Source organism: Dermacentor andersoni, chromosome 6 (assembly GCF_023375885.2).
Source record: "Dermacentor andersoni chromosome 6, qqDerAnde1_hic_scaffold, whole genome shotgun sequence".
Taxonomy (NCBI): Eukaryota; Metazoa; Arthropoda; class Arachnida; order Ixodida; family Ixodidae; genus Dermacentor; species Dermacentor andersoni.
Genome location: NC_092819.1, coordinates 28,110,836 through 28,135,000, shown reverse-complemented (window position 1 = coordinate 28,135,000; position 24,165 = coordinate 28,110,836). Strand labels below are relative to the sequence as shown.

General features: G+C 48.3%; 1 protein-coding gene across 2 annotated transcripts in view; it reads left to right on the top strand.

Annotated features, from left to right (window-relative positions):
- LOC126521423 (diacylglycerol kinase theta) overlaps positions 1-23,836 on the top strand; it is a 70,758-nt gene extending 46,922 nt beyond the window's left edge. Inside the window, exons 16-20 of one of the 2 annotated variants that reach the window (XM_050170116.3) lie at positions 1,190-1,642; positions 2,609-2,764; positions 7,346-7,511; positions 9,808-9,906; positions 23,568-23,836. In XM_050170116.3, coding sequence (XP_050026073.1) covers positions 1,190-1,642; positions 2,609-2,764; positions 7,346-7,511; positions 9,808-9,906; positions 23,568-23,702 — 1,009 coding nt within the window. In that variant the 3' untranslated portion in view covers positions 23,703-23,836. Of the gene's footprint in view, positions 1-1,189; positions 1,643-2,608; positions 2,765-7,345; positions 7,512-9,807; positions 9,907-12,078; positions 19,381-23,567 lie in introns of those variants that run through there. The other variant, XM_050170117.3, reaches the window with a different exon arrangement.
- Positions 23,837-24,165: the final 329 nt, after the last annotated feature.

Genomic DNA, 24,165 nt, shown 5'->3' with positions numbered 1-24,165 from the left:
AATGGGTGACGGCAATGAGAGTCGAGGTGAGGCCATTAAGTGTAACGCAATGAATTAGCAATGACAAATTAGCTTCGAGACGGTCGTTAGAAATCGGAAATACGTATTCTTGTTCTAATCATCACGTGGACACCAGCGCCAGATTTCCTAGCGATTTCAGCGCGAGACTCCATTCTCTCAAAATGGCAGGGGGCCATCAAGAACATCCGCGGACGCCCGCAAGCACAGCTGTACGCATATAGACGTGTCTCTGACGGACATTGTTAATAAATGATAGCCAAAAAAGTAAAGAAAACACCTCGCGATGATCTTGCAGAAGACCAATCTCTTAGGAGCCGCATTATCCACTTCCATGCAAGAGAAATCGAAAACATTAAATATGCTTGATTTTGAACATCACCAGGACTCCTTCCCGTATAGGCGATGTCGGGATCGTCGTTTCCATTATTCAACAATATTATTTTAACATTGAGCACATACTTCGAGCGACATACGGAGTGCCGAAAGTAATGCTGGGACGCGGTTCAATGGTTCAATGTCGCATGATTTCATCGTTTATGACACCCCAACATGACCCTGGATTTCTCGTCGCTGATTTGTCCTTTCTAGACCTAACGGAAGAAGACAGAAAGAGAGGAAATACATAAACGTTAACGTTTTGGAATATCTGGTTCGGAAAGCTGTACAGGGAAAGGGACAGATCAGAGGAGCGAAGAAAGTAGGGAACAGAAAGAGCTATACTAGAACTCACGGGGAAGCCCATCACGACGATCACAGTTTGTCACTCAATCTGCCATCACTGTAATAGCGTAGCAGCGTCTTTAAGACCTCTTCGAGCTGATTTTGGTCGAGGTCAGTGTCCTAGCATTCAGACTTCCGAGAGTCTGAAAATCACCCATGAGTAACCACTGAGTCAGTGGGTTTAGGAAGCGTTCAATTCAATTCAATTCATTCTTCAGTTTTGCATCACAGAAAAATTACACAAAAGCTGTCTAGACCCATAGCCAGAGGCTTGCAAGGGGTCTAGAACACGAAAATTGTGTTGATACAAGTAAGACAAAAGAAACACTGTTTCACAAGTTAGATTGGCACAATGAAGAAACGCCATTACAAGTGGATGTATAGTATAGTGTCGCGGATTCAACGCGTTCTGTTGGACTGCTCTTACACGGAGGAAACGCGGCCGCAGGCTGTACGTGTTTCGACACGTGCGCGACTACAAGATCTTGGTGTGCGGCGGCGACGGCACCGTCGGCTGGGTGCTCCAGTGCCTGGACAACGTTGGCCAGGACTCCGAGTGCCAGTCCCCGCCGTGCGCCATCGTGCCGTTGGGCACGGGCAACGACCTGGCGCGAGTACTGCGCTGGGGACCCGGCTACACTGGTGGCGAGGACCCCCTCACTCTGCTCAAGGACGTCATCGACGCCGAGGAGATTCGCCTGGACAGGTGGACGGTGGTCTTCCACTTGGATGACAAGCCGGATGACAAGCCCGGCTCACTCACCAACAGCTCGGGGTCCACTTCGGAGGACACCACGGCCATATTCGTCATGAACAATTACTTTGGCATAGGCATCGACGCAGACCTTTGCCTCGACTTCCACAACGCCCGAGAAGAGAACCCAAACAAGTTCAACAGCAGGCGAGTGGATTTCCTTCCAAGGCTTTGCTTACGACATTTCGAGAGATGTTTTCGAGCCCCTGCAGCACTTGGCCGCGTCTCTTCGCCGTCTCGTTAGCATGAGAAGTGCCACGCAATATGTCGCGGCATATCTAGAAATATAACGATGTTCTTTCACACCTTTCCGCGTCTTTTGCGAGGGCTCGTTGAGAAGACATGCAGTACTTTTAAATGCCAGGCTTGCTTGCGTGCTTGCTCTTAAGGACGAATAAAGTTTTCCGCTGTCAAATTATAGCACATTTTATTTATTTATTTATTTATTTATTTATTTATTCTGAACGCCGTCTCAAAGAATGCGCCTTGTATTCCGAATGAAAGGCGAACAAGACTGATGTAGAATCATATCGCGATAATAGAGAAGTCTTTACATCCAGAGAAAATACGTACAAAAATCCAAAACGCGATAGCGCCTGTGAGGCCGGTAGGTTACTACATAACCAATTGCAAATATAGCATGTTTTTCATGTATCAATTAATCTTCATGGAACAGACTTCGCTACATGCTCCAGCAATGCATGGACATGTGACTTGTGACAAAGATCACTTGCCCGAAAGGAGCCCTGAAATTCTTCTCCCGAATGCAACCGTTTTTTTTTCTTTTTGCTTTCGTTATCGCGAGAATCACGGCTGCATCGCGGATTCTGCGATTGACTACGCGATTCAGTGATAACGTTTAGCTTTTGCCAGCTGTATCCGCACCTATACTCCATCTATACTATACTCCGCCTCGCACGGTCATATATGACGTATAGTACTGTGCGGAAGTCACAGAAAGTCACATGAAAAGTCACATGAAAAAGCCTAAGCCATCGCTGGGCACGTCGACCTATCAGTGACCTGACGGCAAGAACCTAACGCGAGGGTTCGCGAACTACTGCATTCGCGCACTGATGTCGGGCTTCACTCGCTCTCCTTGTTTTGTTTCAGACTTCACAACAAGGGCGTGTACGTGAAGATGGGTCTCCGCAAAATGGTGAGCAGGAAGACCTGGAAGGATCTGCACAAGGAAATCGATCTTGAAGTGGACGGCAAAACGGTCGATCTGCCCCCTGTAGAGGGTATCATTATTCTCAACATTCTCAGGTAGGCATGCCGTCTGGAGCGCTCCTGCACTTGGGAAATGTTGTGGCTAGCGATATGCGAGAACGTTAGGATACTCTGATTTACCGCTAGGGCGACCGTTCTCTCAAGACAAGTTCTCTCTTTTTTTTCTTTTTTTGCGTGGGGCAGTGGCTGCTGCGGTAGCTGGCCGCGGAACGTCGCCTTTCTGTCGTGCGTGTAGTCAGTCGTTCTCGATGCAGAAGATCGATATTTATTGTAAGAGAAAAGCTTAGAGGTTGGCCTGAAACTCGGTGACGAGAAAATAAAAGTAACGGAGTTTTCTCTTTCGCCGTAGTCGCTGCGGGATTAGTGCGAAGCGAGAGAGAGAGAGAGAGAGAGAGACAGAGAACAAAGACGCTCTTTTTTAATTTTGTCGTAACCGCAATAAATTGACTGTCACCGTCATTGTGTCTCACAGTGCCCCTTCTTGAAGGGAACGTCAATGAGAGATGAGGATTTAGCCTAACGATTGTATTGGCTTTATAAAGATGTGTAAATTGCTAGGAAGTTGCACAGTAGCGTGATCAACAAGAGCTGGAAAAAATCGGCGCTACGACGTCTGAGTTTTGGATGAGGCGGACACAACAAGCTTTAAGTATGGCGGACCTTCTCGCTTCCTCCCCAGAAAAAAGAAAGCCTATCCTGTTGAAAGCTTATTTAACATAATTAACATATACAATGGCAGAGTACACACTTTTGGGACCCAATAATTTTGTTAAAGGGTCCTATTTAAACTGCAAAATGCTTAAAATATTAAAAGGGGTGAACGATTGATCAATTAACATTCCGATTAATCGATTGCTGCTTTGCTGATAATTAATGTTTTACTGAGAATAATCGATTGATGTTCCAAGCAAAATCAGAAAAGCGAAGGGGCCCCGATGCCTCTGCTTTGCGCGCTCAGCAAGGAAGGACAGATCGAGCTTTAGTGCTCCGTCCAAGACGGCGCCTGTAGGTCCCTCGGCATAAAAGCCAACCGTGCGAGCATCTCTTCAGCGCAGCTGGTATGATTGTTAATAAGCAAATGAATAATCTACTTCTAGGGCACGTTAACAACGTTCTTTGCCTACGCAGCTGAGCCTTTGATTGAGTGCGAGTGACCTTGACATGCTTGATATGGCCACTCACGCCTAGTGTTGCTGACAAGCAACTGCCGATTGATATAGCGCGGTCTGTTTTTTTTTTTTTTGGAACATTTACGTACGCCGCCACCACCATAAAACGTCGATTCCTTCCCTCCCTCTGACTGCTTTAAGAATTGCCTTTTCCTAAAGTAATTGCACAATGGTACGTGTTGCCATATGGTGTGGTTACCTCACCTTACTAGATTTTTAACGCGACAGCGTTAAGGAGCTCGTGCCGCAGAAAAGTCGGCGTCGGCGGCGTCGGCCGTGAGCGATAAATCCCAGAAGGCACTTCATAAATAAAAGACATCTTGCAAGATGGGCTGGTGGGAATCGAACCAGGGTCTCTGGAGTGTGAGACGGAGACGCTACTACTCAGCCACGAGTTCGTTACTTCAAAACGGGACAAAATCGCCTCTAGTGAATACGGTGTTGCCTTAGAAACGTGCCGTAGAAAGTTATACTGCGGTGTATATCGGTAATTATGACCATGTAACTTACAGAAGTCGCAGTTTCACGAGTAGCGAAGTACGTTTCCGCTAAATTTCTTCTGCGCTCTGCGCACACGCAGAGCCATCTTGCGGCAAACACAGAAGACCCCCTCCTCGCAATGTACGGCGCTGCCCCGACACGTGGCGCGCCACTCGCCCCATGACCGCGTCCGCCTTCATGGCGCGTCGGGGCCCGGCTATCTCTGCCGATCGCGACGTTTGGCTGGCGTAGCGCGTTTGAGCAGGCGGTGCGAACGGGGTGCGGTAACGCTATCGCGTTCCACTCTTGAAGGCGAAGCTTAAGCGTCCTCCAATTTTTTATTCTAGTATAATACCAGCCCTTTGATATTCTCTGACCTTTGGTCCGCTGGGACCGCTAATTAGCCTTCTAGCTTTTATGCATACGTTGTGCCTTCTTTCTTGTTATTGAGCAAATATCGTTTCACTTCTGCAAGAATACTTTTTGTTCTTTAAGAGCTGTTTGCATCCACCCTTATAATAACCCGAATTGGAGCTGACAAATTAATAAATGAAATGGAACGAACGAACGAACGAACGAAGATTACTAGTTTGTATTCCTTTTATTACTGAGAACCCGTTTCACTCCAGTATGAATATTGATTGCACTTTAAGAACCATTTGCATCCACTTCTGTAATAGCCTCAAAGAGGGCTCACAGTATTAATAACAGAACTGGAATGAATGAACGAACGAACGAACGAACGAACGAACGAACGAACGAACGAACGAACGAACGAGCGAACGAACGAACGAACGAACGAACGAACGAACGAACGAACGAACGAACGAACGAACGAACGAACGAACGAACGAACGAACGAACGAACGAACGAACGAACGAACGAACGAACGAACGAACGAACGAACGAACGAACGAACGAACGAACGAACGAACGAACGAACGAACGAACGAACGAACGAACGAACGAACGAACGAACGAACGAACGAACGAACGAACGAACGAACGAACGAACGAACGAACGAACGAACGAACGAACGAACGAACGAACGAACGAACGAACGAACGAACGAACGAACGAACGAACGAACGAACGAACGAACGAACGAACGAACGAACGAACGAACGAACGAACGAACGAACGAACGAACGAACGAACGAACGAACGAACGAACGAACGAACGAACGAACGAACGAACGAACGAACGAACGAACGAACGAACGAACGAACGAACGAACGAACGAACGAACGAACGAACGAACGAACGAACGAACGAACGAACGAACGAACGAACGAACGAACGAACGAACGAACGAACGAACGAACGAACGAACGAACGAACGAACGAACGAACGAACGAACGAACGAACGAACGAACGAACGAACGAACGAACGAACGAACGAACGAACGAACGAACGAACGAACGAACGAACGAACGAACGAACGAACGAACGAACGAACGAACGAACGAACGAACGAACGAACGAACGAACGAACGAACGAACGAACGAACGAACGAACGAACGAACGAACGAACGAACGAACGAACGAACGAACGAACGAACGAACGAACGAACGAACGAACGAACGAACGAACGAACGAACGAACGAACGAACGAACGAACGAACGAACGAACGAACGAACGAACGAACGAACGAACGAACGAACGAACGAACGAACGAACGAACGAACGAACGAACGAACGAACGAACGAACGAACGAACGAACGAACGAACGAACGAACGAACGAACGAACGAACGAACGAACGAACGAACGAACGAACGAACGAACGAACGAACGAACGAACGAACGAACGAACGAACGAACGAACGAACGAACGAACGAACGAACGAACGAACGAACGAACGAACGAACGAACGAACGAACGAACGAACGAACGAACGAACGAACGAACGAACGAACGAACGAACGAACGAACGAACGAACGAACGAACGAACGAACGAACGAACGAACGAACGAACGAACGAACGAACGAACGAACGAACGAACGAACGAACGAACGAACGAACGAACGAACGAACGAACGAACGAACGAACGAACGAACGAACGAACGAACGAACGAACGAACGAACGAACGAACGAACGAACGAACGAACGAACGAACGAACGAACGAACGAACGAACGAACGAACGAACGAACGAACGAACGAACGAACGAACGAACGAACGAACGAACGAACGAACGAACGAACGAACGAACGAACGAACGAACGAACGAACGAACGAACGAACGAACGAACGAACGAACGAACGAACGAACGAACGAACGAACGAACGAACGAACGAACGAACGAACGAACGAACGAACGAACGAACGAACGAACGAACGAACGAACGAACGAACGAACGAACGAACGAACGAACGAACGAACGAACGAACGAACGAACGAACGAACGAACGAACGAACGAACGAACGAACGAACGAACGAACGAACGAACGAACGAACGAACGAACGAACGAACGAACGAACGAACGAACGAACGAACGAACGAACGAACGAACGAACGAACGAACGAACGAACGAACGAACGAACGAACGAACGAACGAACGAACGAACGAACGAACGAACGAACGAACGAACGAACGAACGAACGAACGAACGAACGAACGAACGAACGAACGAACGAACGAACGAACGAACGAACGAACGAACGAACGAACGAACGAACGAACGAACGAACGAACGAACAAGTGAATGGACACAGATGACTTGTTTCGTTGATCATTTAACTCATGTTTACGTACTTCCAAAAATCCTTTTAATCGATTAATTATTCGATTAAAACTTTCCAATTGATCAGGCTAAAGATTTTGGTCAATGCTTCAAACGCATCCCCTTTGAAAAAGGGTTGGCAGCTCGTGCGAGGAAGCTCATGCTTTTCCCAGTTTTCAACGTGCGAGACCCTTCAATGTAAGCGCCCACTGGTGTCGTTGCAGTTGGGGTTCCGGTGCTAACCCCTGGGGGCCCGAGAAGGAGGACATGTTCTCGAAACCGACGCACTACGACGGTATGCTCGAGGTCGTTGGCGTCACGGGAGTCGTCCACATGGGCCAGATTCAGAGCGGGCTGCGCAGCGCCATCCGCATCGCGCAGGGGGGACACGTGAGTAGCATCACTTTCCTCTTCTATAGCCTCCGAGATCGGGCAGCGCGCGCTGCGCCGCCTGATCTCGGGGACCAGGCTTCTTCGCGCATTCTTTCTTTCCACGACGCCAAAGGGCCACGTCAGCAACCAATCAGCGGTGTCACAAGTGCCGGTTCAGCTGTTGTTGAGCGCTACCTTTGTTGTGCTTACTCCGGCTCGTACAGGTTTTAAGACAGCCTCACTCGCGTTGAGGCGTGAAATAATTGTCGTTTAACTCATTTAATGGCAATTCAGCAGCCAATTGAATGAGTTATATTTAACAATGCCCTTACATCCGCAAGTAGGCGCCGGAATACGTATGGCTGGATCTTGACAGTGTACCTTCGGCACCTGTACAGGTGTCCATAGCAGATGTGGGCAGTCCAGAGTACATTTTAAAGCAGCAGCGTTGATCAGTGCAAAATACATACGGCGTCATACAACACCGTGTGCTCTAGTGGGCTTGTGAACCCAAAGTCGCTTAAGACGCGTCGGACGGCCTACCGTAGTGCTTCTTTCCAATGTCTCTGTCTAATATTTGAAATCCTTGAGTTTATCTCGAGGTGTCTAATATTCGCTTTTGTGCTTTTGATAAGCATCTCGTTCTTCTTGATACACTACATGAGTTCTGTCCGCCTGCCGCGTCTGCAGTGCTCCCTGTTCGTCACATGACTACCCTCATAATAGGCGTTGAAATCATCGTCAGCGTTAGGCATGCACAGCGCCGCCTTCCCTGCGATTATTGTTATCACCGTAACGTTCTGGGTTAGACGCATGCACGAATATGCGCGACATAGAGAGAGAAAAAAATAAATAAAGTTTACCAAAGAGGTTGGCTTCTCCTCATAATGTCTCTTATTGTGGAGAAGGCAACGTTGTGAACAATTCCCAACGAGATTTAAATGCGCATAGAACGACATGTACGCACGACTGCGTGTAAAATAACACCACAGCGTAGCGTAACCACGTAAATAGTGATCGAATGGTCGACACAGAACATGCGCACATTTACGCTGTATATCTCATGTATACTGTACAAAACTCATGCGGAATTACGCGATGCCAAAGATTTTCTTAGCAAATAGTTCCCGCCTAGGTTAGGAACTATACTCCGAATTTAGCTTTATTGCAGTGTTACATGGTGGTAACGTTACGTTAGTATTTCTGCGTTATACACGATAACATAACTATTCGACTTGCGCGTGTCGTACAGGATGTGGCTGCTCGTCGTCCTGTCTGTTCTCTCGTATTCACAATATAGTCCATGACCTTGCAATTACCATATTATTAAGCCTTTAGTTGTTTACACATGACAACCTCACAAGATTACGCGCAGTCAGCGGGCGGTCGAATTCGTGCCTTAAGGCACACGTCTTTGTGTGACTCGAATGGCCACCTGCGCTGTTCCGTGTATCGCGAAAAAAAAAAAAAAAAAAACAGCTCTTGTACATGTGAAAGTCTAACGACGAACAAAGGTGCTCGTCAAAACTTTAGGCTCCTGCTAATAACTGCTCAGTGAAGCGAAAATAAGGCTACATGGCGCAGGACCGCTGATAAAAACCACGGAGAAAGAATAGAGAGAAGGCTGATAAAGCGGGCGTTGTCAACGTTCCATCCACATATTTAAGCGACAAGGAATTGGTCCTTGGTACGGCAAGAGCGCACATCCGAGGATTTGGTGCTCGTGCACCAGCAATGTAGTTATCCGAGGCGCTTCCGGAAGTAAAATTTAGTTGACAGTAGCGTTTCGTTTGTCTCCGTTGCTGTCCTACGAGTCTTATTAGCGCAAGAAAGTTCATATTACGGCTCTGTTGACTCATAGAGGGTTTTAAACCGTCTGCCATTAAATTTCCAAGAAATGTTGCGCTAAGATCGAGCAGGTAGCTGTAGTTCGTGGCTTGGTGTTATTCGTAATAAATTCTCAGCCGTGTTAAAAGGTTAATCCTCAAGAAAGTGTAATCGGCATCTAATACGTCACGTGCTTAAAGTATTCGCTCTAAAAAATTTTACGCCCTTTGGAGCTTATCTCGTCCCCAAACAATATTCGTAGTTTATCTTGCTTGTAAACGGCGTGCGCACGTTAGCGTTTATATACATGACAGGAGATTATCGCAGTGCTAAAGAATGAAAGTACGCGGACGACAGATGAGGATTATCGTTTGGTTACAAAACAAGCTCCGGAACTCGCAGGGTGTATCTTTAATTGCATGCTTACACCCCTTGCTCGGACGGTGCGATCAAATGACAACTCTGTTTCTGCGATGTCGCCTTCCAGTTGCGGATAAAGCTACACACAGAAATGCCCGTTCAAGTCGACGGCGAGCCTTGGATCCAGGCGCCTGGCGAAGTCGTCGTGCTCAGATCGGCCTTGAAGGTAAGCGTCGCGGTGGTCTGCGCAGACTCGAGACTGTTCCACGGATATGCTCAGCTCGCCGTGCCCTTCGCAGCTCGGAAAGCGTGCCCTTGGGAAATAGGGCGTCGAGATACTGTCTAGCGGCCGCGAATGTTGCAGCTGACCGCCTCGCAGCGATTCTAAATCACGTCGCTTTCAAACGTACCCGACTCCAGGTAAGGGTGCCCTCATGCAGGCCTCAACATTTGCTGACGCTTCGTCGTAACTGTGCGTGCTTACGTGACATCGCAGACAGCCGCTCAATGCGGGCGCTGTCGATATTCCTGAATACGCTCCGGGGCATTCATTGTCACCTAGGAGTATTGGCAGCCGTGGAACACTCTCGAAGTAAGCAATATTGTCGAACATGTTTTGCTGCAATTTATCACGGGAGGTCGGGTGAGTGCAACGATAACATGCCGACCTAGTAAATCTTGCGGCTAACTAATGTAAGGATGGCTTGGCCCACACTGTGAAACTCGGAATATTTTGTGTAAATTTATTATGCTTATCGTAAGGAGTTTCATCTATCTGCTTTGGGAGAAAGCACATGACTCTACCACTAAAAGAAGCCAAAACCAAATGGCACCAATCGATGGCAGAATCGCTGGCTTAAAAAGAAAAGCGCCTTTATGATCCGTCAATAGGATCTTGCTGCAAAGTAGAAAGGGTGTACTAAGGCTTTAGAATTTCGACACAGCTGCCGTTGATTAAATTATGTTTTTGGTTTGGTGCGTTATTCGAATGGTTGATTGAATCCTTGCCTGCCTTGCACATCCTCTGTATGCTTCCCTGAGAAACACGGTGAGCATGTGTCGTGAATGTTCCCGAAGTCAATATGTCCCTTTTTCGTTCTCATTCAAGATTTTCTTAATTTCCACTCTTAACTGCATACACACCCTTCCAAGGTCCCGAAAACGTGCCGGTGTTTTGTCACTCTTGCCAGAAAAGGCAGCCCACGTGACGACACGTTACGAATGCTCGCAATACCAGACTCGAACAATTAATTGCAATTCTTGCGATAACATAATTGGATAATTAGCATCAGGGCAAGAAATAGACATAACATATAGCTCAAAGTGTCGACGAACTAAGAATTACATTCACTCGAAAATTATGCTGCAGTTATTGTTAAATAACGTGGTAAGAGTGCAGTAGAACGTGGCACAACTATACTTCGTGTTGCCTTTGCTCTAACGATAATTGCAAGTGGAAAATTAGCTGAATATAAGACCTGAGCTGCCGCCGCCGCTGCTGAACTTAAGGTTTAGCGCCGCAATGTTTGCTTCTGCGTCCTCGCCTCAGGTTGAATTTCAGTACAGGCGGCTTCGCACTGCTTATTTAGAGCCCTTGGAGAGCTGGAACATTATTCGTAAAGTCGGTTACCCTGCTGTCGAGACGTGGCGTGTAAGCACCCAGCATTTGCCGGTCTCTTTGCTGTGCCCGCAATGTATTCCGAGCGCCGCGACTTTATTGTTGCAGTGACAGCCACAACGAAATTATGATTATACGATTTTGTGATTGCACTGTTAGCCCAGCTTCGTACAGAACACTTGCATTACAGTCTGAAACAGTACCTAACAGCCAGGAATCGGATGTCTGTGTACGTTGCAAGGCGCGGACGTAGATAACTTTCGTATAGCTTTCTGAAGTTCGCAGAATCCCTATATCTGCCAAACCCCGGTGAAAAATGAGGCAAGGATACAGTATGTGGTACTTTGAATTTTTTCCCCTTTTTCTTTCTGCTTGATTATGTGCCACCGCTGTAGCCGAAGCACTTGTACACTTTTTGCTTGCCGCCTTGCCGCCAAAGGGCCGTACTCGAAACCCTCTCACTCACTGTTCTTTCCTTCCCCTTTTCTCCTCCCGACCCGCTTCTCCTCCACCTCCTTGTTTCTCACTACCACGGCTCGCCGTTCCGCCCACCTTTTTTTACCCTACCCCCATTTCTCGCCCTCGTCGTCTCCTCTTACCGTCCACGCTGCGTTGGGATTCGAATCTCCGAATCAAAATGCGCATCCTGCGCTCTTTGCCGTGCGCAAAACACAACAACCACGAATCGGCGTAAACGCGGTCGCGGCGACGCACACGCTGCAACAACAACATAAAAAAAAAAACATAACACACACAATCGCGTAACGTCGCCGTCGTCAGGCCACCATGCTCAGGAAAAGCAAGATGAAGCGACGCAACACGGAGCCCATGCTGGCCTCGTCGAGCGGCGAGAAGTCCTCCGAAGACTGACGAGGCGGGCAGCGGCCCCGGCACAACACGACGGCCACCACCGACGCGGCGACGACCGCCGCCGCACTGCCGCCGCCGAGCCAGCCGTGGGGGCGATCCCGCCGCGGAGAAGCCAGCGGCCGAAGGCATGGGCGCCGGCGCGGCGCGAACCCGGTCGCCCACGGTGTGGTGCTGGCGTTCCTGCACGCCTGCTGCTGCGGCGCCGCATACCTGCTCGGACCGGGCGAACAGCGCCGCCCTCCGCGCGACGACGGCTGAGGACTGTTCTCTTTCGCTCAGTTGGCTCCGCGCCGCCGGACTCTTGCTACATCTTTCGCTCTCCCTCCGGACGGCGACAGTGCGGGAAGGGGTGGCCGAGGTTGTGAAGGGGTAGGGACACGATGCACGGGACCCGCTGACGCCGTTTCGCCGCCGCCGACCGACTACCGGCCTATGTCGAGCTCCTGCCGATGCTGCTTCGCTTTGACCCCCTGCGCGCGGGGACGGCCGTGCGCTTCTCCGTCGCTGAACTCGTGCACGAGATGGGAGCAGGGACGCTCACTTCTCTCTCGAATCTGTTACGCTGTTACTTACTTCTCGGTCTATTCTTGGCATTGTTTGTACGACGACGAGTTCAGTCTCGTCGAACATCCCGTGGAACCCCGCCCGCAGCCCACACTCACTACGATGACAACGCAGGCTTGCTGGAACCCGTCTCGGTTTCTTGTACAGGCGGCCGCCGCACAAGCGCCTTTCTCTCTCGGCTCCCGAAAACCCACGGTTTTGCACTGAGAACGCCCCGCTGTTTATTGGGCCACAGCTGCGCCCCCTCTTCTGCGCAAGAAGGGGGGGGGGGGGCGCGACCGTGCGTGCGCACTGTTGTTCTTTAGGGCGCGGCGCAATATGTGTGACTGTGTGCGTGTGTGTGTGTGAGTGTGCGCAACGCTGCGTAGCTGGCGTAGCGTCTCTGCAGCGTCGACGAATTTAGGCCTGTTCCTATTGCGACACTTGGCGTAGAAAGCCTCGGTCGCTCGAAGGTATACCCATCTTATTCAGGCCCCGCACAACAAGCAAGTTATCGAATCCCCATAGCGATTTTGACATCCGCAGCTGTTCTTTTTTTTTTTTTCTCATTTCGTACTTAACCATACGGATCGAAGAACCACTATTTCCCGCACTGACGAGCAGTCTTTGAGCATTTAGACGAAGCTGCAGCCTCAGTTGACCGTAGGGCAAGCTACGACTTCTCACGGAATGCGTCGTCATGGGCTGAACAAATAACCCGGAAACAGCACCATAACAACGGCGTCACTTTAATGCTTTTTGGCTTGTTTGTTTTGTTCGTGCTTGCTGGTAGCAGTCGCGCAAGTATGGCTGCTAAGCGCTGAACAGTCAAGGAGAGTGGGTTGTAGCTCCCAATTAAACTGCTCACTTTAGATAGCAGCAAGGCTTTAGAAGGCCTGCCCGAAAGGAACATCACTACGTGTCCTCAGGTGCTAAGTTAAGTAAGCGGCGCGTGCTTTGCGTGTGAGCGATCCTTGCTTTGCAAGCAATCTCGACTCGCTCGTCCAGTCGTGAGAATCTAAACCGTGCGATACGACGGCCTAGCCAGTTTCCGCCAGCCTTATTATTCGGACACCTTCCTTTTCTTCGTCAACTTGGGCTGCAGAAAGCGCGACGTACCGATCCTAAGCGCGGATTTCTGAGCCCCTGAGGAAATCCCCGACCAACCGGACGAATCACCTATATTAGTATGAGCCTATATACTTATTTCTGTGCATACGTTTGTTCTTTTCTTTACGAGACCACGAGGTGGCGGTTATGCTGCCGAATTACTTTCTGTCCGAGTTTGCTGCCAGACACTTGAAGGAAGGCGACTGATTAGCGAACAGGGCGAATTAATAAAGTACAAGAAAGTGGTGAGAGAAGTGGTGAGAGACACGAAGAAGAAGAAAACATGAACCGTTCCATTTCTTGTTTCGAACACGTCACGAAGCTGTAGTGCTTAGTAGCGGGTAGGCGGCTGGATTTCTGGATTCTATGTGGTTCAGTGTGGTTGACACACGTTTAGTCACAGAACATAGCTTTCCGATGGTTTCTGATACAATAGTATAAAAACTACAAGGTTGTACACACTTCAATCTTCACTCGTTGCATGCATTGCTCTTCGCCGGTGACGAAGCCAATCGATCATTGTCGCGAGTGGTCGAACGACCAATCCCTGCGAAGCATTGGTCGGCACGCACTCGCCTTGGGTGTCCACTAGGGCAAGTGGTTAAATGCCCTGGTTCCCGAGTCGAGACTGCTGGTTTTGTCGTCCCCACCTTCCTTCCATTCGCACGGCTGGCACTGTATTTTACCTTCTAGTGACGCTAGTACTAGTTACGTACCTAGTACAGCAGTAGATACTTTATACAGGGCGTTTCCAACGGCTTCGTTAGAGTGAAATAGTAGTTTCCGATCGAAATAGGCTGGTCTCCGCTGTTGAGTCGTTAGAACCAGCACCTCAAAAAAGGAGATAAGTGGCGCGTTAAGCTTTGCAAGCCGACATTTCAGATTACTCAAATTAGTCAGCCCTGCTGTTAAGAGGCAATACCCTCAGCCGAGCGCCTAGTTTATCATTCAAAGATAAGACGTAGTCATTTTCACAGCTGTGCTGAAGAAGGCGCCTTGCTCTTGTACTTTCGGAGTGATCATTAATAAGTAAAGAAGTTAACTGGGGGGGGGGGGGGGGGTATCCTTATGCAGTCTGCTGTGTCGCTTTGTAAATCTAATCCAGTGCATATTTCTTCGAGTGGAATTTCGTGCCACCAAAGAAACGCCCCGTATAAAGAGCGTAGAGAAACTGAGCAGTATAAAATGCGTTATATACATAAAATAAATAAAGAGAGAGAGTACGAGGGACAACTCTCAGTGAAACGAGAACAGCGAAGACGTCAAACGCATTTTACACGGTGGACACTGTCACACGCGAGCCTTGCGTTCTTTTTCAGGTGCTGCGCGAGCATGCGCACGTTACTGTTCCCGATCATTCGCCGCACCCCCTTTTGAGGTCGAAGCCTGTACATTGCGCGTCCCCTATGTAGAGTACGACACTGCGTTTTTGAAATTGTGCGTGCCCCAGCACCGTATCACGAGTGCGGTCGATCACATGCATTTCCTCGTTGCAGCAACGTAGGCGCGCCACAATTCAGCGCAGGTGGTGAAGTATAATAGAGTGAGCGAATGAAAACGGCGCGGTCTGTATAATCTGTATAGACTCGTGACGACTGGACCGTTTATTATATCTTTTTTTTTTTTCTATAGGAATACGTTAATAATCGATTATGCAAACATACGAGTGCTAACGTTGTTTCAGGTGCGTGTGTGGCGCGAATCAACCGGTGATGTTACGTTGCAAATAAAGCGAGCCGTACTGGCCTGAAATAGTCTTTCGAGTAGTTTTGAATGGCCCGCACCTATCATCCCTGCGTAGCTACGCCGTATTGTGCGACGGGAATCATTTTGCGAGCGCTGTAGAGTGTCGGTGTTACTTTGCTCAGAACTACACTTTCGTTAGCGTTCGGTATTCGTCCCTGTCAATGTAGTTGCTTTTTTTTTTTTTAATCGCTGCCTACATGCTTCCTCCGGTTAGGAGAGCGACGTACATAAAAACTAGCCTTTCCGTGACGGCAATTGTGGACGGCTTCTAGACATTCAGACAATGTTTACGTTACGTTTCCTTAACACCACTGAAACGTTCGCGTATTGCCAGTCAAGCAATTTCACTTGCCTTTCGCGCTATTTCTTCGGAACTCTCGAGGTTTCCTTACCAATTCCATAAACGACAGCGTGGGAAACAGAGAGAAACAATGAACTCAATATTTAGTGCTTCAGTAGCGAACTTCCTTTTGTACATACGTTCCGACTGTGTGCAACCGTGAGACTTCCTTGAGTTATGGTTTCTTTTTAATTGACCGACACAAAATTCTTGCCTTGCTACGCTTAACTCAATCTAACTCAACAGCACATAAAAGCGCTCGTAACTGCGAGTCTTGAGGTGGGCCACCTGCAGGAAGCGAAACTTCACGCGCTGTTTATTATTATAAATTCCGCAAGAATGTGAGGTCAGCTTAACTAAGGGAGCGGCCCCTGTTTCGCCGAACCAAATTCATTAAAAAAAAGAAAAAAAGACGAGAGTGAATGTTCAAAAAGCGCGGTCGGCTTCAACGGCAGTTTTACACTTGTGGGGAATTAGTTGTTAGAATACAATGAGCTGAAATATCCTTGTTTAAGTGTGTGGCACTGGTCGTTGATGCTACTTATACCTGTCGCTTAGACGTAGACCTGAGACGTAAAACGTTTAGTCGTTTCGTGGTGTACTCAACTCACAGTTGTCTCGTTGTCAAGGTCACATTAGCCACATTCGTCTCTCTGAATGGTTGATTTGGTTTCCTTTTCCTGATGGCACACCCCTACCATGGGGGATTAGCCAAGCGCCGGATAAAATCAGAAGAAAAGAGTTTTAGTTCTGACTAGAAAGCAATGGAAACATTCGAGTCAACTTTGTCTTCGTCTTCTTCTTCTTCTTCATCGGCCTTGGGAAGCTCCAAGATTTTCATTGAATGGTCAGTTCATCAGAGTACAAAAGCGCGGAAGGGTTGTTGAGATCAAAGGCCGAACGTGTTTTGAAACTGTAATGTAAATGAACCGACTTTTTTCTTTCTTTTTTTTTCTCCGGATACATTCTTGCTAGGAAATAATTTTATTTTGTTCGTAGTGCCTGTCTGCTTGGCTTCCAGAATGGAACAACGCGCGGCGGCTCGACGCTTCCTTCGCCGCTCCGTGAAAGTGGCGTTTAAGAAACAAGCTCGGTGACGATCGTGGGAGAAATTGTTGCTATCACCGCAGACACTGGGCCCCTCGGTGCGCCCAAATTGCTGGAATATGTTTAGGTTTCGACTCCACTGACGGCATCCTGTGAGGACAACTATAGCGCTCCGCCGGCTGATATATACGTGGCTTTTCGACGTTGACTTGAGAAAAACAACCGTTGCGCGGTTCATTTTCGCGCTCACTCGTACGCCTCCGTGTCGCCTCTCGCGCCGGAAATTGTGCCGATTTGAAATAAAGGCAAAAAGAAAATTAAACAAGCCATTGAAAGACTGCCTTGCTATGCCCATCGCACTAGAGTAGCAGGCGAGTAACGTCATAACAGTAAAAAAGAGGAGGAAGCAGAAGAAAAAGTTACCAGATTTTCGTATGTTATTCGAGAAAGAAGCAATTGAAATATGCGGTGCCTTAAAATCGGCCCGAATAACTACGGCTAGAAAAGGCAGGAAACAGCGGCCACGCTACCTGCTGGGCTACGTTCTAAGCGGGGTTACAGCATGATGCACGAATCACAAGACGGAGTTTAGTGAGGCATTGGAGGAGAATTGCCTCAATCTGCATCACTGCTGTATCGCCGCATTCGCCGGTAAGCAAGTCACGAGACGGAAGTGCTTTGATTTCGACGCGCGAAGAAGGAACACAGCTTTGTAGCATGCGCATTTATGCTTAGGACGCCGCCTTTTGTTGAGCACGTCGAACCCCAGGGTGGACTTTTTTTAACGACTTATTCGCATCCAGTTCACCGAGCGTCCACTTCCACGAGATGATGCGTCGGTCTTCAGCTATTCTGAGACGTTTGCCGTGAAATCCCGTACAATATGATACACCGTTTCGTTCCGGATTTATGCCCATCAAATTTTCTTTTCGTATTGTACTCACGAAAAAAAAATTTAAGGGCTTAAGCTTAAGTGCCTTTTTCTTGTACATGACTGAAAATCGTTCTCCTCTTTTTCTTTTTTGTCATACTAGAGATAATTTTTTTTCCCGTCTCGTGACCTCAGGATCGCTCCTTGCATTCGGTTGTCGCACTGTACGCTTGATTTTAAGGCATTTTGATTCACGGTATAGCTAAGCCTATTTCTTGCGTGGGAAAGCCATATTAGACGAAAGAAGGAAGCGTCCTAGGACGAGGATTTCGCCCACGACTTAATGCGCCGAAACGGAAGCGCTTCTTTGTACAGACGTTTCGGATTCAGCTCGTCTTTCGTTGGCGCCGCTCTTTCGCGATGCTTTCTTTTCTTCTGTCTTTCTTTCTTTCATTCATTTTTTTCCCTTTTTCGTTCGGGACACCACGTGTGAATGCCTTTCACGTAGCGCGCGCGACAGTGGCGTCGCGACAGTGCGGTGTGTGCCTGTGTGAGTGTGGCGGCCATCTTGTTCTTTATTTCCCCCTTCCATTTCCCTTTCCTGTATCTCTCTATCTGCGGGAAGTGCATGCGTGCGTGCGTGCGTGTGTGTGCTACTATTGCGAGCGTGTGCGTGTGTATATCACCCGAACGAAGGGGCCTGTATATAGCGGTCTATACATAAAACAACACTACTTATTTGTATAGCTAGGGTGTTTTCTTATCTATATCGAGTTTGGATCTTGTGCACCTGACGAAGACGACGAAAACGGTGACGGCGAACGCGACGCAGGAGAGAGAGAGAGAAAAAAAAGGAATTTAAAAAAGAAAGAGGAAAAGTCGCCCGTCGCGCCACACACACCATTCCTTCTGGCTCTAGGTTTATATGCTTTGTAGAGTCTCTTTCCTATAGTCTCGCCAGGCGTCACGTTATAGGCAGTCATGTGCAATGCACAATGTGAATATATATACTTGATAATTGATGTTCCAACACTACTACAGATAATACAGGTAATGCGGGAACGCGATGTACCGCGCTGTGGAGAGAGATAGCGAGAGAGAGAGAAAAAATGTGTGTCACGTGCAGAGGCAGTCAGTCTTTGTGATTTAATCACTCTCTTCAACGACGGTCGGTGGTTGCATTTTCACGCCAGGGTCGAGTGTACCTTGCGCGCGGATCGTTTTAAAACGAGAAAGTACGAAGTAGAGCTCTTCACGCCGTAGGTATAAATACATTACTGCAGTTTAAACGCGGTCAGTGGCAAGTAGCTATGTTTCAAAGCGAGGCCTCTTTAGCGCCGGTCCATCGCGGACGCACCCTTAATGGAAATCCCGGCATACAAGACTATGTTTCGGTGCAAATTGTATAGTATGTGTTATTCTGATTTTCCGTTTTCCTTCTCATGCTCGAGTGTCCATACGGAGGTTCTACTTGTAGTGTGCGTAAGAGAGATTTGGTTGCTATCTTCTCGAATAAAAAAAAGGAAAAAAAAAAGATTAAAGCTCTGCGCTGTAAGTTGTGCGTGTCGTCGTTTGTGTGCGTCTGTGCTCGTACACGAAAGCGCCTTCTCCATGGAGTGAACGCTGCGTGTAGCGCCAAGGCAAGCATCGCGTCGAGTGCTGCTGATGTCCGCCCGGCGTGTGTTTGTCGTCGCTGTTTTAAAAGACTACAGGCAAATGACAAGACAGATGACATTATAGCGACAGCCCGTAGGGCACAAAGCACACGCGCGCAATGTAACAGCGAAAGGAGAATAACGGGCAGACAAACATACGGCTACACATTGCGTGCATGTATTTTGTGCCCTTCAGGCTGCGGTTAAGATGTACCAGCTCTCCGAGCAACGATTTCTTCTAGGCGATATTTAGAGTCGGCTGTCCCAATGCACATTTAGGAAAGCAGCGCTACTACTTCCCTGGTCTGACACGTGCACACCACAGAGGCACACACGTAATGTATAATAAACGTTCATAACTATGTGCAATAAAAACACTAGCATATGCACACGAAGAGGTGCTATATTGTTCAAGTATAAGTTCAAGAGCAAGCACTCTGCGTTATCAGCAGATTTCTCAGCGTAGTGTTCAATCGTAGTGTTCCAACCAAAGTTTTTTATTTTTTTTAACGTCACTCAATTTGATTCTCCTGGCCTCTTAGTAGAGTAACGCCACGGGTACACCGACACAACAGCTATTTACGCTGGGCGAGCACGAGCGATCAAATCTGTTCGAAGACTGTTCTCATCAGGTCTTGCAGTCCATCTCTGTGGCACTGCAGACTGCTGGATTCAATGATTTCATGGCATTGGAAGCGTTGGCGACTGCTTCCACCGGATCTTCCACAAAGTTTGCTTGTCACATGGGGAAATACAAATGATATAGGTATATAGAAAACAAAACAAGCAGAGCACAATGACCAGCACATTAGCGCCGACATACTTGAATCGATCGCAAACGTAGTGGAAGCATTAAGATACTACAATGAAGGCACAAATGGTCGGCGCGAACGGGAACCGCAGCGCAGTAATGCAGAAACCGTGTCTATAGGCTTTGCGGTTGGTACAGTGTCGAAGAACCAGTCAGAATTGTTACATCTTATCGTTGCAAGCTTTTATTAGATTGCTACACGTGGTTTAGCGCCCACGCACGGCGGATTGCCGGGGTAGCGCTGAGGAATAATGAAAGCCAGCGATTACCACAACGAATTCGCCTCTGATGACGAACAGAGTGCCGTTCAAATCTGGTATAATGGTCTTACGAGGCGAACGCAAGGTGAACAAAGCCTTACTGCGGGCTGGATATTGAAAGTGCCTAAAAATCATGACTGTGCGGTTCTATCATATCGTGCTGCGTCGTGGTATAGTTTCTCAAGGCATATAAGAGACACCACGAAACACTTGCCTTATCTTTCTTCGTATTGGAGGTGTGCGGGCCGGAGGGTGAATGAGCACTTGTTTTTCGCAAAGCAAGTGACAGGCACTCTACTACTCAACAGCTTAGAAACACATACAAAGGAGCAGCAAAAAAAAAAAAAAAAAAAAAAAAAAAAGATGCAGTTGCGACAGTGAACCAGCACTCGCTGTTAGTCACTTTCGGCGCGTGATCGAATTTATGACTGGAATCTGTGAACTCGATAAGCCAGTAGAACGCGATTACTCGCTGCATCAGGCCGAACCTGACCACCCGATGGCTTCTCAACAGATGTGTGCTAAAAGGAACGCCTCTCAAACTTACTTTCCATACCACGGAGGCCCGATGTGCCCTCGTCTGATGACAACACAACATCTGTTTTATGCATGCGGTAACCTGAAAGAACAGACGTTCTACACTCTACAAGATATGCAATGTGCCAATTTTTCTGGTACGCCCTTCTGATCCCTGCCAAAATATGTGCAACCGTTCCTTTAAGAGACTGCCACGCGTACACCTAAGCTCATTTGCACCAGGCACGCCCGCATGCCCTGCTAAGCAGCTCGAGGTCATGAACCTGCCCACGCAGCTGGCTGTAGTCGATTGCACAGTTTGCACCTCCTCCATGCACTCACGTGCGACGTGAATGACTGCTCTCCTATGTTGCCACTCCGTTCTTTCTCACGAGTCTTACGTTGGCCCTGCATCTTACACCTCCCGGTCCCCGCTATCTCTGTCTTACCGTTATCCTCGTACGGCTGCTCATTTGTTTCCATTGTATGATGCGTTTGCAACGTCAGACAGCGAGGAACGCACAGGTACGGTTTTCGTCCAACAGCACCTTCTTCTAGGAGGCGCGTTCAGGGTTGACCGGGATTTCTGTTAACGCTGCTAAAATCAGATCTGGAGCCATATTTTGTAACGATTCATTTCATATTTCATTCTAGTCGTTCTGCTTCATTGACTCGATGGAGGTCACGCTGCCGTTATCACAGCTTGGTTGGCCACTCGGGGCGAAGATAAAAAAAAGAAAGTAATGATGGAATGTGAAATTGATCGTTACAAAATTTGACCCCTGATATATATATGAAACTGCAGTTCAAGCGTACACGGAGAGACATTAGCGTCATCGTTTTGACACTTTTGTGAATCTTGCGGCGTAGAAGAAAACTGGTTGCTGTAACAACCTGAGCAGGACTGCTCTTCTTGGTTGGTCCGCATGTTGTGTTTGCCGGCACTTCACAAACTGTCGAGACCATCCGTACATTCGATTCCATGACAGCACTTGTACACCGCGCACCGCGCTGTGCCATTGGTATTCAAAGAAGTTTGCTTGAATCAGTGCATCAGTGTAATTTTTTTCAAGCTCGATCACGCATTGATTGCATCGGGACCACCGACATACGAATCACCGCCATGATAACCAAAAGTTATGCGCGTAAACGATAACGCTATACTGCTGGAAACCATTACTGTCGTGTTCGTGTTTCTGCATAGTTTATAAGTGAAAAACCCGGTCAACTCTGAACGGCCTTGAACATTACCTTATCGGCCCACTCTTCGTTTGAGCGGCCTGAATGAATTCTGAAGTTTTCTGCGACAGAAGCAGAACCACACTTTTCCTTCTCATTACGCGCTGCAAGGCGATGATTGTTTATTAGGCACCGCGTGAGAGACAAACCTTCGAGGAGAGACGATAGTGTGATGTTTATTCAATGGGGCTGTTGGCATACGCAATCCAGCGAAAGATGACAAGCAGTCTTCCGTTACTTTGTGTCTGCAACTTTCCGGTGAACCCTTTGAGTAAGGAACGATTTGATCTGTGGCGCAAATTTACGGGAAAGACACAAAGTTTAATGCGACGTATTTAGCTGGCTAAAATCCATAAGCGGACGAAAGCGGATACTGTTCTTTTCTCTTTTCGATATTATAGTTTCTCGACGACTTTTGTCATCGCTGAACATATTTTACTCAATTTTAGACAGGACATGTCGGTTTCACGTTTTATTTCATAAATTTCTCGCACGAACGGCATTTCATGTTCATATACCTTGCGCTCTACGATGTCAGAATCAGGAACCGAATGTGCGAACAACCGTTTGCGAACAAATGTTGGATTGCAGCTATCAGTAAACGTTATGCAGTTTCTTCGTTCTCGCCAGAAGAGGAAGGAAACAGTACGGCTGATACAAACTGTCTTGCAAATGCAAACGAAACTACCGCTGCTATGAGCTACGACATACTTCGCACATTCAGTGAACACACTAAGGTGAAAAAATAATCGCCGTTTCGGCACATGTAGAGAATATCCATAAGCCACCACTGACCCAGTGCTCGAAGACCCCATCATCGTCATCGCCACCGTCGCCACCAACGGGTGGAAGCAAAATCAACGACAGTATGGCTTCTGTCGTATGGCTTCGGCCGATCGCGCAGGCGCATCCTTATTGCCTGCACACGATCGGAAAGTTATATCTGCTACTTCCACACGCGACTGTAGTAGACAACAAAACACTTGCGCAGCCACACCACCATTGAGTGACTCACACACGCCAGTCGGACCCTGCCCAAACCCCTTTGCCTTCCTTCCTCTTCATCTCTGCACACTCTTCTCTCGCTACTCTTTAGCGCCTAGAAGGCTGGCGCCCTTTCTTTAACGACTTCTCTCTCATCCTCCTCCTTTTTTTTTTTCCGTTCCTTTCTTCTTCTTCTTTTTTTATTTTTCTGTCCGCTCTTTTCCTGTTCCTCTGCTTCTCTACCCCCCGCCACTCCCGATCCCCTTGGTGCCCGCAGGCCACGATGCTCAAGAAGAGCAAGAGCAAGATCCGGCGCCGCAACACAGAGCCGACCATGGTTCTGGCAAGCCTGGAAGGCCCGCCGCAGCCGCCTCCGACGACCAGCACGAGCCACACCATGGGACCCTTCTGAGGGAGAGTGTCTCTCAATGTCTTCGTGGGACTCTTTCAGCCAGGACAGCTAAATTTGCAGTGCGTGCGCGCCTTCGACGAATGTTCTTTGTGCGTGCTGACGTTGCGGCAGTGACGGACCGCTAACATAGGGGGAGGGGGGAGGGGCACCCTACTACTTGCTCGGGGGGGGGGGGGGCGCCTTCGCGTTGCCGGCTTCCCCCGCTTTTATCTCTTTCTAGTTTCGCGACACAGTGGGACGCAGGGCAGTGCGACACACTGTTCTGCCACGCATGTCACCTCTCGCGTGACCTCCCGTTTGGTGGTCCACGCAGCAAAAGTTCGTCGCTGACGGCTGTCTGTAGCAATGCGCGATGTGGAACTGAACAAGTGGACTTCAGGGCGCCACATGTGAAAGCAACTTGTAGCCAGTCACGTAGAAGATCGTGTGGTCAGGGTTAGCGACCTGTTCCGACAGCACTCTG